This window comes from Antedon mediterranea, chromosome 8, assembly GCF_964355755.1.
Source record: "Antedon mediterranea chromosome 8, ecAntMedi1.1, whole genome shotgun sequence".
Lineage (NCBI taxonomy): Eukaryota > Metazoa > Echinodermata > Crinoidea > Comatulida > Antedonidae > Antedon > Antedon mediterranea.
Genome location: NC_092677.1, coordinates 26,277,761 through 26,295,719, shown reverse-complemented (window position 1 = coordinate 26,295,719; position 17,959 = coordinate 26,277,761). Strand labels below are relative to the sequence as shown.

General features: G+C 33.5%; 1 protein-coding gene across 1 annotated transcript; it reads left to right on the top strand.

The window, feature by feature from the left end:
• The first annotated feature begins 172 nt into the window (after window positions 1–172).
• On the top strand, window positions 173–15,426 carry LOC140056130 (partitioning defective 6 homolog beta-like). The gene is made up of 3 exons (XM_072101391.1): window positions 173–675; window positions 1,001–1,223; window positions 10,769–15,426. The coding sequence occupies exons 1-3, from the start codon at window positions 613–615 to the stop codon at window positions 11,530–11,532; spliced, it is 1,050 nt and encodes a 349-aa protein (XP_071957492.1). The 5' UTR covers window positions 173–612; the 3' UTR covers window positions 11,533–15,426.
• Window positions 15,427–17,959: the final 2,533 nt, after the last annotated feature.

Genomic DNA, 17,959 nt, shown 5'->3' with positions numbered 1-17,959 from the left:
TATTATTACTGTATTATTATTATTATTAGTATGCGAGCAAGTTTTTTTTATCACAATAAATGGCCTTATTCATGTTGTGATAAAAATTGTAATGATGACTACCCCCTCTATAATTTACATGACGTCACAGGGCTTGGCCAAAGGTCTGATTTTCCCCCGCAGGAACTAAACCAAACTACCTTCGACACACAGTCTAGGCCGACAAATTGACGGCGGAAGAAAGTGGCTCACTTTAACTGATTTTCTTAGGCGTTTTTTAAATTTCACTTGATTATATTATATTGTAGTTGTTTCGTCAATATTTTAAGTTATTTTGGTGTTTTTTGGTGTTATATTTTAATTAAATTTTCGTGTGTGGGTGCTGGACCAGCAATGTGTCGTCATCGTGAGTAAGGCCTTGGAAGGCGGAAGAAAACAGGCGACAAACCGTCATCTGTGTAGGGAAGTAAGCATATCGTTTCCGGCCTACGATCTGACGACTGGTAATCGGTGGTTGACAGAACTTACAAGAAACTTTGAGGCCTAGGACTACCTTTATCCTATTAACTATCAAAAGGAACTTATTAATTGATGATAAATTGAAAGTAAATTAATATAAATACAGCAATTAAAATGTCAACACGAAAGCAGAGACACGTGAATGGGATGGTTGGACTGAAAGAAGTCAAAAGCAAGGTAAAATTTATAAAACAAATCTTTCTATAATAATAATAATATTGAATGAATAACATTGAAAGGAATTCAACATGACATATGATATAGTCAGGCCTACAGTACATGTATAATTAATATACAGTAATCATAATGCTTATTCATTAATCAAATTCAATTAATTGACAAAATAAATTTAATTACTGTACTCCTACTAATAATAGTAATACTATAGTAATTTATATTAATGTCAAACAATACTGTCTGTAAGTTAATGATTTCTTTTTGGGTTGGTTTTTTTTTTATACTAAACTGACATTTTTCTCTGTATTATTAATTTATTTTCTAGTTTGATGCTGAATTCAGACGTTTCTCTGTAGACACCAATACAATGTCAACATTCGATAATTTTTATGCACACTTGGAAAAAATGCACAAGTTGGAGAATATAGAATTCTTAGTGAGTTACACGGATCCTCAGGATGATCTGCTGCCAATAAACAATGATGATAACTATCACAAAGCGTTGACCAACTTCAAACCGCCATTACGTTTAGTGGTACAAAGAAGAGGTAAGCATTTACTTATATTATCGATCACAAACTAACTATTAAATATTGTTTTCTTGGTGCACTTGGACACAGTACAATGATTTGAAATGTAACTACCTACCATACGTAGTATTAAATAGCGACTGAATGCATTAATATCGCGATATGGTGGCAAAAAATGAATGGCGGCCCGAGTAATCGTTTACCCCTACAGCAGTACCGTATCCATAGTATAAACTACAGTATGTACAGTGTTGTCCACAAAAACCTAGTACTGTATACTGTCAATTTCTTACACATCAAACCATCACTATACACTACTGTCCTTTAGCATCTTTACAAAGACTGTACCCCCTCCCCCTCCCCTCTCTATTTTGTTGTGCTTGCCTTATTCTCCCCTTTGTTCTATCAAAAGAAAGCAGTACCCTTGACTGTCTACACTATCAAACTTTATGTGACAAAAACATGTGATGTGCCCATATATGGCCATGATGATATCATTTCACTACCATATTTGGGCATATCACTACCATATTTGGACACATCACACTTTATTTGTCAAACTAGTTTGATAGTGTAGACAGAGCTTAATACTGTAAATAGAGAGTCATCTCAATAGGTGTATTGTATGTGAAGAATGTGAGAAATACCTTACACTAATTAGTGTTATGATCAATAGTTGACATTGTATTGGCATGTCTACAGATACAGTAGTTCACTATAATATCTCTATGGTAGTACTAATTTTGAGATGCTCTAGTTCTGCTTGTATACATCTACAGCAGTACAACCTGTTTATTAAACAACATAGTGGATACCAGCACTTTCCATACACTCTGCAGGATAACTAGCTAAGGGGGTACTCAATGCTTTGTTGATAACAATTAATTGACCTGAGATAACTTTTAATTTTGAATTGATTACAAATATTTAAGAATCACGACAGGGTCCTGTAGCTTAGTGATGTCGGCAGCTCGTGTTGTTTACAGCCAAACTAAATAGGTTATAATAATAAATCACATACTGACTAAAGCTCTGTCTACACTATCAAACTTTATGTGGCAAAAAAATGTGATGTGCCCATGAACATGTCATATCACTAACTATATTTAGGCATATCACTACCATCTTTGGGCATATCACAGTTTTTTGTCAAAATAGTTTGATAGTGTGGTCAGAGCTTAACTCAGTAAGAATAATACAACTACTGTAACAATGAACTGAGACAAGCAATTAGACAGACAGGTGAGAAATACCACAATAACCTAACGAAGAAGGATATGATAGGAGTGATGACATCATCTTGTTGTCACTCTATGATGGACACTTGATGTTCATATCTTGCGGATTTATCTTCATTAAATCTATCAAATTACTCAATTATATGTAATCATGTACATGATGCTAGTGTGTGATTGTCAGTCGATCTCTCTGCTCTTTGTTTTTAGCACAGGTATGACTTTTGCTATGGTAACATCAGGTCAAATGTTAGGGGTCAAATTGTTGTGTTGATAGCTAAACTATACAGTACTTTTTTTATAGTCAGAGGTCAACTTAAAGCTTACATGTTTTGTTCAAACTGTAGAGTTTTGTTCAGACTCTAGTTAATTATGTAACCTCTTTGGTTCAAATGCATTTTAAAGCAGGAGATAGTGTGTATGTTTTGCAGTATACAGTACAGGACAGAATTATTGCAAAAATCCCAACGCATTCAACACGTTGTCGTTGCGTTGTGTTTGCGTTGCGTTGAACGGCTTTCAACGTTTAGTTGTTTATTCAACGAAAGTCATTATCAGCATGTCAAGTAAACAATTAGTTATTTCAACGCTAGCTGCTGCAGCGCTAGACTGGCCGATTGCACGCCTGAACGATCAGTAACAACAACAGGCAAAATACCTATCGGCAGTCACTACCAGATATTTTAATATAAATAAAAAATATATATGAAGCTTAGATATATTTTTAAGTATTGAACGGACAGTTACCAAGTAAAACACACAGTGATATTTCCCAGTGTTTAGTGAAGGAAAACATCGAATAATAAGGTCGATGCCAAGTCTAACAGTTAACACTGTACTGTAGGCCTTCCGGGGGAAAACACGATCTCACGTCGTAAAATCAAACAACGTGGAAATTACTGACATCAACACCCGTCCACGAGGCCGCCACCCTGGTTTCCTCAAGAAAAACACCACGTGTGTTATGACGTATTTAACGATCGTTAATGACGACGAAGTAATTAATTTTATTTAGGCCTACATTTTTTAGCTGTTCGAGATTCAAGAGATAAAGTTAAAATATTGTTTCTCTATTTTGGTTTTTATTTTATAATTGTCCCATTGTTTGTTGTAATGTAATTTGAAAGAACTAAAAAATTTGACGTGTCCGACACCCATGAACCAATTTAAATCTTTATAAATCGAACAACATTACATTTTTAAGTACAAAAAGCGTTTTGAATACGTTAACAATAGAGCGTGTTGAATGTGTTGAACCCGTTGACCGTTCATTGACGACGTTAAACAATTGAATCCCATAGCGTTGAACGCGTTGAAAACGTTGCGCGTTTTGAAAAGCATCACACTGTAAACTGATTTAAATGTTGGCTGTTCGCTCGCATATTCTCGCAACTCCCATCCCATTCATACAGTTTCAGGAGGAGGCCAATATAATTATATTAAGAAACAAAACAATAGTATGTTACAGAGAAAACGCCTAAACCTCGCCTGTAATAATATATTGTCTTGCATCAGAATAAAGTGGTTCTTTATTCTGAATTGTTTGGTTATTCAAATATTTGTGGGTTACACCTTGGCGTGAATAATATGGTGGTATGGCACAGGTTTTGATTTTAAAGAAAACGCCTAAAATTGCCTATTGTCATCAAATTGGTCATTCCTATTTCTTGGTTATTATATTTAACGCTTTTCTCTGCATGGGTTACGTTAGGCATCACAATAATTAATTTATAATATAATACATGATAATGATATATTTATGGATAATAATAAAACTAAACGATTTTTTCCCTTTTAATTACGCGTTATTTCATAATGAATGAACTCTTCACCTTTCGATCAGTTCGTCCCTCACGTCACGAAAAGCATGCGTGAAAAAGACGACGACCATGCTGGATCGTTATGTTGGTGGTGTATTGTTGCCTTCCATGGCGGCGGGTGTAGGCTACGTTGTTTTTATAAATAATCGAGAAAAATGTAGTACAGTACTGCGAAGTTTTTAGTTTGGAAATAATTAATTACGATGTGACCTAGCCTCCAAGATTCACCGCCGCCTTAACTTTGGTATTTAATACTCCAGTTAATATAGGCACACAGTAATTAAGGACATGACCACTACACTACTTTTAACTGCGATGGCAGACGCGGCTCATACACACGGGGCCTACTCGTTAGTAGTAGGCCTAGCCTAGTGTAATATATTAAGCTAGGTTTCCGCGGAAAAATACACATTATGTTTGTTTTCTTAAATATTTGTAATACTGTATTTTATACTATTACTACTACTACTAATACACACTGGCAATCTGTAAATACCATACGAATCCGATTGTTCGTTATTTCAACGCAAACTCAACGCAACACATTGTGTTGGTTGAATAAACAGTTCAACGAACTCAACACTTTCAACGCCAACGGACAACGCAGTTTCAACGCGTTGTCAACACTTTAACAATGCGTTGAATGCGTTCAAAATCTGCAATAATTCTGTCCGGTACTGTACATTACCAATTGCTCATGAATATTGCAAACCATAGGGCTACTATGTATATCAATGCATACTGTACACTCACTGACTGCTTTATCCTGGTACAGTAGTAAATCAATGCTTCACAGTGCTACTAGAATAGTTTCTGCTGGGATGAACAATATCTATACCAAGTACAATATTGGTTACAATAGCACTTGATCAACTCATTAGATATGCATGACTGACTCCTAAAATGTTGGAGATGCAAAGATATAAAATAAAATATCTCTAAAATGTTACTCAAGAATATTGATTTAGAGTCGTGCATTCTCAACTCCCCGAACCGGAAACAGCAGATTTTTTTTTTATAGAAGATTGAATTTTAAAATGGCATTGTACTATACTGTACAGCTGTACCCTAAAGTTGAGGAGAGATTCACTGTGTCAGGGAGTCCCGTCAAATGTACAGTAACAAGTTATATCGTACTGTAGTTTAATAAACTTGATACAGTATTCTCAATTATTATTGTACAGTATAAATAAGATTTCTTTTTAAATTTTAGTTATGAATAATTGTTTTTTCTTGTTGACCAAAGATCATTTTTTCAACATTCATTTCAACATAAATAATAGTACATAACGTGGAATTATTCAATATCACACTTAAATTCTTTCTTTTGACTAATGTAACAATAACATTAACAATAACATCCTTACATATGTTATTATTATCTTTTCTATGAATTGTTAGTTAATGAGTCATTGTATTAATTACCAATACTAAATGTTTATTGAAGATTGAACTTTTAAACTTTGCATTATTCGATGCAATGTTCTGGTAGGTACTGTACACTGTCTGTGTAGTTTACGAACTCATGACTGTGGATACTATGCCAAGTCCCCATTGAACGAATAACGCATGTTTCCACCACCAGACACAGATTAAATGATTTTGGACAGATATAAAAGTGATTACCCATTTTTAAGTAAATGTAGTTTCTAGTGATATGTATATACAGTAGTTGGTTTAGTTTTAATATTTTTTTCAATCATATTGTTGTTTGTACAGATCAACATTTTTAACAACTTCCCATTTTGGTGACATCCCACATACAGTACTGATAATACAAGGAAGTGGTATACTGTATTAACTACAGTACCTGTGGCTTCCTTATTGTCTACTTGGAATATTTTAAGCTGTCAAAAAATATTATTACTGTAACTCCATAACAGCAGTTTTTTAAAGATATATTTTCTATTGTTCCTTATCTTCAATGTCAAATATATGTTACAAAATGATATGATTGTACTATTTTGATTGGGTGTGTACATGCAAGATTGAACGGAATTGTATTTTAAAATTTGACTTTTGACCTGGCATTATGGTTAATATTACTGTACAGATACTATACCATGTTTGTTTCTTATCGATTGCAGTACTATTGTGATGAATTAAAATTCTGCCTTGATAAAAAATGAATATGATTGTACTATTTTGATTGGGGTACGCATGATTGAACGGAATTGTATTTTAAAATTTGACTTTTGATGTGGCATTTGGTTATTTCTGTACAGATACAGTACTGTACAATGAAATTTCGTTTCTCTGAACAATTACAGTACTACAGTATTGTGATGAATTAAAATTCTGACATTTTGACTTTTATACCAACACAGTTTTCTAAGTATAAGTACAGCGTACAATAATAGATATTTCGAATTGAAATCTATCTTTTATTTTCGACACACTTGCATGCACTGATGAAGGGCTAGTGTTGCCCGAAAGCTCTGCTAACTTTTCTGGCTGTTTTACTTTATCGTTTTGATTTAGCTTTTCGCTTTTTTTTTTTTAGTATCTCCTTTTGAGATCCAGCCATTGATACCCACAGCATTGTAATTTTTTCAGTAATTTGCCTTTGGATTTTTATTTTCGACACATATACATTTTTCTATTTCAAGAATAACTGTATTTCACACTGTACAATTTGTAACAATTGAGTGTTGAAATCTGTCTTTTATTATAAATAAAATATCAAGAAGTATCAGCAATTTATTATAAACACAATACCTGGATAAACAAAGGAATTTGGAATTTAAAACAACAAAGACATTGTGGTCGTACAGTATGATATCTAAGGAATGTTTCTTAAGAAAAGAAAGTTCAATAATAAAAGTCTTTCAAAATGATGGTTTTTAAATTCCCTACTAAACCAAAACCACAATGCTTTTGTGTCTAATTTTGTTCAATTTATTTGAACGGATCTTTGACTTGCAATAAGACCTGTCTTTTAAGTCTATGTTTTCAATGATTTACTACGTCTCTGATAATGTATACTGTACATTTTAGAAAAGGTTAAAATCATATTCTTTACATGAAGAATGTTCCTCATCTTTTAAACATCAACTTACAGTACCTCCCCATAGACCTATAAATTCGGAAACCATATCACTCTTCAGTTTATGTGAAGGCATTCAAGAACAGAACACTGTAGTGTATATATATTGTTAATGTTATCTAGCAAATTTATTTTATCAGAAACATATTAGCGTTGATTCACTATTAGTAATTGTACTGAATTTTATTTTATCTGAACTTGATAACAGTGTGTCATTGTTCTTTACCCTGCTCATACAGAGGCGTTAACAAACAAATTGTTTTAGGGGGCATGATAGATTTGACCCTCAGGGCTATTAAGAAATGTACCCAAACAAAGTGTACAGTGTTGAGTATAAAATTTGTCTTTGTTCTAAACAAATTCTTGTTGACCCCCAACCATTCAAACTTGTGTTAAAAGTTCACAACTTTTGTTATGTTGTAGGCCTAATTATTGTTAAAATAAATGAATTCAATATGCTCTATTGTTAATTTTAATTTTTTAATTTAACTAAACATTTATTTCGACCAAAATCAACATATACTGTATGTATATTATAAACAAAAAACAACAAAGTATCATTTAGTCGAGGCGACAACATAGAGACTCACATAATTCCGTCACTGTAGCCCCTCCTCATGACACATAATAATTACATACAATATTCTGTAGTGATGAACAATAGTCAATATAGTTGAGTACATTTCAAGTTAATTTTATAAAACTCCCCCTGGTCCATGATTTGTTCTCTCTTGGTAAAACTCTCAATAGATGACTAAAGGTTCAGAATTTTAAGCCACTGTGTAAACAAAGGCTTATTGTATATACCACTATTATAACAAAAGTTATAGTAAGGAACAGGCTATTGTTGTATGATTGCCCTGTCTGCATGTTTAGTCACCCAGGCCATACCAATTCTGTTAAAATACAAAGTTATATTTTCATTTTATGTTATTATAACTCAATTTCACTGCATGATTGTGTTCCGATACATACTGCACTTCGGCCATATCGATGTCTGTCCGTAGTACACCTTTGCAAGCAAACTTTCTACGTGAAGAACACTTTCAAATTATCAAACTTCTGTTAGACTTACGTTTAGTATAGAGATAACCATCATAGCATAATGTGTGACCTTTAATACAGGGGTGGCTTTTTCCAATTTCCTCAATTTCACAGTGACATACTGTAACTTGGTTAGAGTAGCAGTAGTCTAAAGAGCCTGTTTTTATTGAAAAATCCAGTTTAATGAATTTAATTTTAAAATTCCATTTCTTTTGGCAAGAAGAGTATAATTTATATTTCAAAATTTTGTTTAAAAACCGTTCTTTTGCTCACTAAAATTTAAAAAAGGCCGGCCTGTTAAGGCCAATTTACACAGACCAGCAGTAACGGTAAGCAGAAAACCGTGTAGCTTTTCCCACATAGAGTCTGTATATCATCCGCTCCGCGTTGTGTGTAAATGGTCATTAGGAATAACATAGATTCTATTTGTATTACCGTATCTGCTCGTCTGTGTAAATTGGCCTTTAAGCTGTGAAATTAAATGTTTAACTTTTCAAACGGAACTGTTTTTCCACAGCAGACAAGTTCCAACATTTATTGAATACAGTACCAATCTGTGTGTATGATTTAATGAGTCAATGTTTGGCCTCACTGATTCTAAAACTGTCAATAGTTATTGAACTTCTAGAAAAGTAAAGTTCAATGCCCTTGTAATAGATACTGTTATATTTTAATTGTAATGTATGCACTGTTTGTGTGTGGACCAGCAGATTCACAATAATCAGCTGTATTCGATTCTGATCTGCATATATTTCCACATCAAATGAAAAGTGTAACTGTACTGTAGGTCTAGTATATTAGCTTAAGCTCTGTCTAAACTTCAAACTCTGTGACAAAAAAATGTGATGTGTCCATATGGACATAATGATATCATATCACTACACCATATTTGGGCATATCACTACCATATTTTTGTCAAACTAGTTTGGTAGTGTAGACAACTCTCTGATCTGAATATTATAACTTCAAAACTGTAGATTACAGTTAGATTTGATCAAATTTGGGGAACAGGTAAAAATATTTCATGCAAAATAGAGCGTGTTTTAAGGAACTTTGTCAAATAGTGAGATATAAAGCTCTGTCGACACTATCAAACTAGTTTGACAAAAAAGTATGATGTGCCCAAAAATGGTATAGTGATATGACATCATGTCCATGGGCACATCGCATTTGTTTTGTCACGTATTATGTAAAGTTTGATAGTGTAGACAGAGCTTAAGTTATTAACTGTTACAATCATTGTTAATTTAGTCGCAAATTACGCATCCATAACAATATATTTGTTTAAGAGGCAGTAGAGAGAGTCTTGCTCAAATCAAATAAAATATGTACTGTAGCAGTGGCATTGATTTCTCACCACATTTACTGTGTTACATGTTGTCTTAATATTAAACATTAACAAGTGGTTTTTGGCAGTTTAAAAACATAGTTAAATCGTTAAATATTAACCCATCTGTGCAATCTAATTATAGATCTTTATTATGCTGGCCTGCGGTTGTGTGTAAAAGTAAAAACTGATCTTGAAGAATATTCTTCAGCAAAAAAAGATATTTAGCATTTGGATAAAGAATCCTTTTTGTTGGTACTGTTTTAATATCATTGTTTGACTATAAAGGCTTGACAATAAATTATGCAACTTTGTAGCTGAACTATCTGGAGAGAGTTTACAGTCAAATAAACATTGGCAACTGTGTGTGCGTTGAACTGTGGCGATCCTTGGTCCCTGGTTGAATTCCATTGCAGTTTCTTTTGGTTTTATGCTTGAGGGGCAAAAATGTTGAAGCACCATAGGACTCTTTTAAATGTGAACACTTTGTAATGTTTACTAGTATGCAATGACATACTTTATCTTATTGATGGCACAGTAAACTAAGTATCCATATATAATATTTAAGAACTTAATACATATAGTTTTACTTTTAATAACCCAAATTGTTTCCATTCTCAATCGTCAAAACCAGGTTTCCGTAGAGCAATTTTTAGTTGAAACGCAATCATGTTCCCAATCTTTGAATGTTGCAAACATTTGACTAAAAAACAATAACTGGATTATAATAATTTTATTACGCAACCAAGTACAGTAGGATGAATGATCACCAAATGAAAAGCCAGTTGTGTTTTGAGTAAAAAGTAGGCTGAAACTGATCAGGCCCTGTTCTGTGCAAGAACATACCTAATTTATATATTTAGTAACATTTTATAGAAAATAACATTAACAATAACAATTTGAATATATATGTGATATACATTTGTAGATGATATACGGTAAAGGAAATAATTTTTAAAAAATGAATAATAATATATGATAAAATTGGTCGCTTCTATCTATTAGAAGTTTAAAGATAACGTTTGTAGTTTTGGGAAAGAGGGGATATGATTGGTCCGTCCTCAGATGTGTTCTCTTTTTTGTTTTTTCAGAAGAAGCCAATGAGAGTATGTACATGAGTACAACATTACGCAAAAACAAAGGAATTGGAAAAATTCTTGGAGGAGGAAATACTGCGAAACCTTTAAGACCAATAATGCCCATCTCAATGCCACAGGACTTCCGAAGAGTATCAGCGATTATTGACGTTGATATCGTACCAGACACGCACAGGAGGGTACGTCTACACAAGCATGGGTCGGACAAGCCTCTCGGGTTTTACATCCGCGATGGAACGAGTGTTCGTGTCACGCCAAAAGGTCTTGAAAAAGTTCCGGGGATTTTTATTTCGCGATTAGTGCCTGGAGGTCTTGCGGAGAGTACGGGTTTATTAGCGGTTAATGATGAAGTTTTAGAGGTTAACGGTATTGAGGTGATTGGAAAGACTTTAGATCAGGTCACAGACATGATGGTAGCCAATAGTTCAAACCTTATCATCACGGTGAAACCGGTCAATCAACGCAACACAATCTCACGATCGCATCGTAAACCGACGGCCCTTTTGGCGTCGCAGTCGACTCATTTAAATCGTTCGTTACCGTCGTTGGTGGATGCAGGGAGACATCAACATCAACATCACCACAATGACATTGATAGCGATGAAGATGAGGTGATGGATTTAGAAAGAAATGACAAGTCATACGAGGATCCGAAGGGATCTGGTGCTTCCTTAAGAAATGGCGTTCACAACGGAAACGCTTTACACTCCTCGCAAGAAAACTTGCTGGAAAAGGAAACATCAGCGTTAACTCTTTAATTTTAAAGAATTTTTAAACTATTAATACCAGCTTTTGAATACTGTGCCAAAACATGAACACCAGCTATATTGTACTGTACAGTACGATTATTGTTCATTATTAAATACGAGATTGGATGTACAACTATACAGTAATACCAAAACCTATTCGCTATCACGATTGTACTGCTCCAAAATTGTTTGTAGCCAGTACACAAAGTAATCATTCCAGTTGAAAAGGGAAAACAAGGCAAGATCAATTTGAGCTTGATGTTTTCTTCAATAGGCCATCAAAGTGTTTGCAACGCTCAGCCTGAGGTGTTTATACTAAACTAACAATGTTTAATCCAAGTTTCGTCTAAAATGCAACACTGTCATTTTGCAATATACACATTAATAGTTTCACCATAAAAAATGAAATTTCGCCAAAATTATGGAAATGTTGTCACTTTTCACTGTTTGCTAGTTGGGAAACCAATAACAGGAAGAAATCGGCATAAAAGGGGTTAGACAGAATTGTACTGTATGTCCATTCATCTGTAGTAGAAGAGAGACATTGATTTTACTATAAATATTAATCTCTTTCTTAAAATTGAAATCACCTTGTCAAATTCATTATGCATTTTTGGGATATTGTAGCCTTATAGAATAAAAATAATTTTAATAATTATACTTTTTTAAATCAAAATGAAATGGCATTCAATTGTTTTTTAAAGTTCTTAATTGTAGCAATAAGTTTTAAATAAGATAAGTACTGTACCTTGACAAAATATTTTTAAGAACAAATTTAAGATGTACATTATTTTTAAACAGTTCTGTTAAAGTTTGCTTTCAATTTTGACGCAATGCAAGGATGTAAACTCACCAAAAGCAATTTGGCCAATAGCGACACGATAGATCATCAACCATTTGTGATTGGTCAACTAACTTGTGTTACGCCTACGTCGTTGCACTGTGTCAATATGCGACATCAAGCTTAATTGAAATGAAATTCATTTGTACAAATAATAATAATACATTCGTCAAACACCATTGTACAGTATATTTTAATAAGATTTTAAAACTCTTAGATAGTATTCAATTTTATATTCAGTATACTCTACTGTATTCCAACGTCCATATTCCATTCCAACATCTCAGACACTATTGTTTTTATGATGCATGATTGATACTGTAGTTGTTGAGATGTGCACACATTATGTTGTTGGTTCGTTATAATTTCAACAGTAAGATTCTTTTAAACTGTAATTTGTAATACTGTAAACGAGCTACAAATTACTGTACACTGTAATGATAAATATATTATTGCTATTCGCCAAGAAACCCATTATTGGAATATGTTTGTTAAACATAACACTGTATGTAGATGGAAGGGTTGCAATTACTGGGATATTCTGCTATTACTGCAGTACAGGGATATTCTGCAGTACAGTACTGGGATATTCTGCTACTGCTGCAGTACTTTGATATTCTGATACTGCTGCAGTATTGGGATATTCTGCTATTACTGCAGTACTGGGATATTCTGCAGTACAGTTCGGGGATATTCTGCTACTGCTGCAGTACTGAGATATGATATTCTGCTACTGTAGATGGAAGGATTACAATTACTGCAGTACTGGGATAATCAAACATCACCTTTAGTTTACACTCAAACTCATTTTAATAGTTGCCTGACCTCATCTGACCTTTATACTACCTGTAAAATCTGTCCTCTCCTTATAAACATACTTGATATTATGGGATGGATATTGTGTACAAGTAATTTATTAAAATAATACAACAAGTGAAGGATAGTCTATTTTTAATTTATAGCTTTCAATTGGTTACATTGTCAGCTACATATTAAAAGTGTTTTTTCCTAATCATATTTTGATTTAAAACTTGTTAATATTCGTAGAATAATATACTGCCTATTATGTACAGTAAACAATATGAATCCTTAATATACAGGAAACAAATAAATAGCTGCTGTAACCAATAATATTTGATAAAAGAATGTATTGTTAATATTGTGTACATCAACAACTTCTTGTTTGAGCAAACCGTAATAAAATGTCATTGACCTTTGACACTTACAGTAATGACACATTGCTGTAGTACTGTAACTTATCTTGATTATACTTACTACCATACTGACATGGGACAATCTGAATATGGGCTTATACCTGAGTCGCAATATGGTTTTAGTATAGAGATGCAATGCTAGGACGTATCGCAACAAAAGTCGCTTGTCATCGGTCAACTCGTTTTTGTTGCGTATATGTCTTAGTGCGAACTAAGCTTTATACTGTAGTTGGACAGCCAACCAATAGAACATTTACAATGTTTTTATAAACTGCGCAATCTGTTTGTGTGCTCACCCTACAGTAATGATTGGTTTTTTATATTTTTTTTAAAGACTTCTTAATCTTTACAGTAGTTCTATTTCGATTATTTTAAAAACCTGCTTTACCACAGATTCACGTAAATACATTCCGCATAACACATGTAGCAAGATGTAGTATTAAGATGATATTCTTAAATTTTGCATAAATTATAGCAATGCTGTACTAAAGTCTTAATTTAACCCGATATGCTGAGCATGACAGGTCATCGGTGTGGTTGTGAGCCCCATACCTACCATTTGCGCCTTATACCTACCATTTGCACCCCATACCTACCATTTGCGCCCCATACCTACCATTTATTTTAAATTATTTCACACCAAGTTTATTACTGTACTATAATGCTATTACTGTATTTATATACAGGTACAAAAGTAATCTAGAAGTTTGTTGGTTCAGCTATGGTCTTAAAATCTCAATGTAATAGCCTAGATTAATTATCTTTATTACTAATAAATTAAAAGTTCCAAATACATAGTTAATTTTTTTAGTTATGGAATTTGTGTATAAAATAGATTGCAAAAATTGCACACAATTTCCTAGACTTCTATGGTTTCCATAGCAATAGGAGTATGATGTAAAAAGTTTGAATGAATTTTGTATTTTCTAATTGTATGTATGTAACTTTTAATGAATTGAAACACTTATTGGCATATGATATATTGTTATATATATTTTCTGATGGTAGATACTTAAGAATTAATCTTATCTAGTGCCTTTTATTTTGACGTTAAATGTCAAACATGTTATGTTACTATATATTTAGTTTTTATTCTCTCCTTTTAGGTACAGTATCAGGGGGTTTTTTTTGGCATCAAAACAAAACAAATATTAAAGTTTTAATTACATCTATTGGTGCAAATTGCTTTAATATTTTATTTAAAAAATAAAACCCAACTTGTATGTTTTTTTTTTTAAATGTGATTAAACATTGTTATTGTTTACGTAATTCGATCCTCTATTAATTCATTCATAATTCCATAAAAAATAGCTCAATGCATTGAATAGACGTAATGGTATTTGATATGTATTTGCGGATGAAGATTTATGTAATTTTAAAATGCCAATTCTTATCTGAAAATGTATACATGTATTTTTAATTTTGTAAATATTATCTATTTCTTTTGTATTTACACTTGTATTATTTTAACTATTTTAATGGGGATTGTGTATGAAATTATAAAAGAATAAAAGTGCACTAGTAAGAATCTGCTGCCCTCTATTATTCAATTACAGTAGAACCTCCGCTCCCCTGGCGCAAGTTCCGTTTCGCACCTGCGACTACAAACTTGTTACGTAACCACACATTAGAAGAATCGCATAAAAAGTCCTTTAAATTTATGATTTTACAGACGTGTTTCTCGCATACTGTTCACGAACTTCGCATACTCGAATTTCAATATTTTCGTTTCTATGGAGCGCAAAAGAGCGTCTACTTTTAATGTATCTATTGAAATACATGTTTAATTTCAATGCTTTTTTGTATATAAAAATGCTGTAACATGTTACTGCTGATGATGAACTGTTTTCAAAGCTAAGAGGGATATTATTTAGATGGTACGGTATAAACCTACAGTACATGTTATGATAACATTGTTAACATCGTCTTACACAAAATTTCCCTTACTATTGCGCTACAAATAACCCAATGTGTGCTGTAGAATTGGACAATGAATTGAACAACTGATTGACCAATCAGAGCAGCGGAAAGCGTTCCAAAAGTTGAACAATCAGAGCACTGAAAAGTGACGTAATCAGAGCAGCAGAAAAATTGTTCCAAAAGTTGTCATTTTGACCAATCAGAACACTGAAAAGTGACGTAATTAATATCTGACTTCCACAAGTTTTTCACAACACAAACAATGATGAGATTTTGTCCAGACTTATATGCGACAGCATCTTTTTACAAATCCTCTAGACTTAATATTAATATTATTAATTTCAAGACCAAATCTGGAAGTAGCTGTATTCAACTCGAACGTGAATCGACAAAAAAATTTTTAAAAATGTCCAAAATATCAAGTTTTTAAAATTCAATTATCCGGGTTTTTTTTATTGCTTTATGATCATCTTATAGTACCATAGAACCCAATTATGTCGAAAAATAAAAAGGTCGAAAATTGGCCATTTTTCGACAAAATCCCTGTACTAATCGTTGAATCCAGCGCGAATCATTGTTAGGCATGCTATAATACAAAACGTTTAAACCATATCATTACTTCGACGCCTAATGGTAGCGCGCGTCAATGTTTTTAAGCATTCAGTTCACCTGAGAGAGAACACTACCCGTTCCCTCTTCTTGTATACGATATGTTCGTAATCTTCTAGATGATACTTCTTACTCTATTGGTATTACAATTTCTAAGCATACTTTAGAATGGTTCTGATTGTTCTTATAATAATTATACATGGTTTCTTAAAATCTAAACACATTCTAGAATGTTCATGTAGATGTTACTGTATATATGTTAGGAAATGGTAATTTATGACGATGTCGTCAAACATCTTCAATACCGAGTGGCAAAGGCGCGCATATAGGCGCGGTATAATATCTAACTTGCCGTTTAACACAATAGCATTCGTATTGATTTAGACTTGATACCAAGGTCCATACGATGGCAAACGTTGACGATGTCAAACATCTTCAATACCGATACAGCTGGCAAAGGCGCGCATATAGGTGCGGTATAATACCTAACTTGCCGTTTAAGACAATTGCATTCGTTCGATGTATGAAATGACCGTAAACTTTTTATGACAATCCATTCTTCAAGACCCTCGCACCAAGGACAGTGCGTATCTTATTGTAAAATCATTCAACATGGTCATCTAGCATTCGTTCGATAATTCTTTAGAAAATAAACCCAACATTTTTACTTCGACGCCTAATGACAGCGTGCGTCAATGTTTTCAGTTTACAACCAAAGAGAGAACAGCGTCGTCTTACACAATCACAATGCGTGTTCAAAATACCGGGATCATACAAAATGCAAGACAGAGAAATAAAAAAAATACATTATTTAAACTGCACATATTATTTATTTTCAAATACCATATTCATTCAATCCAAGGATACAACAGCGCGAATCATTGTTAGGCATGCTATAATACAAACGTTTAAACAATATTCATTACTTCGACGCCTAATGACAGCGCGCGTCAATGTTTTTAAGCATTCAGTTCACCTAAACCGAGAGAGAACATACCCTTCCCCTTGTAAACAATATATCAGGGAGTTGTTATTAGACAACTCCCTGAATATATCATCTAGATCACAGGTCTTACTCTATTGGTATTACAGTTCCTATTAAAAGCATACTTTTTGGAATGGTTCTGATTGTTCTTATAATAATGTTTTCATTCTAGAATGCTCATGTAGATGTTACTGTATTATGTTAGGGAATGGTAATTTATTACATCCATTGCCTCTACCGTTTTGACTCATGATAATCTTGTAACGAAGGAGGGTGAGTGGAAATTGGTTTAGACTTGATACGAGGCAAACGATGGCCATTCGGCGCGTGATGTACACTGAGAGAACGAATTAAAATCTTTTTTACTTCGTGAAGAAGCAATACACCGTCTCTTTGCTCAACGAACTGATAAGGGCGCGCAATTAATGGCAGACGTAACATGCTGTGAATTCGTCGCGTGTTGTATACTGAGAGAACGAATTAAAATCTGTTTTACTTCGGGAAGAAGTCAAAGCCTTTGATTGTGTTTACTTCAATGGGTATTCGTTCGATGTACATAATGCATTGGGACATTAAATATTTATGAAAAACTCATCTTCAAGACCTCCCTCGATACAGCTAGCAAGGCGCGCAACGTGGACAGGGTATTTAACACAATTCATTCGATGTATGTAATGACATTAAACATTTATGAAAAACTCATCTTCAAGACATCCACCCCCCCCCCCCCCCTCCAAGGACAGTGCGTGTCTTATTGTTAAAGCATTCAACATGTGGCAATGAACATCTAGTATTCGTTCGATAATTCTTTAGAAAAATAAAAAGATTTACTTCGACGCCAAATGACAGGGCGCGCGTCAATTTTTT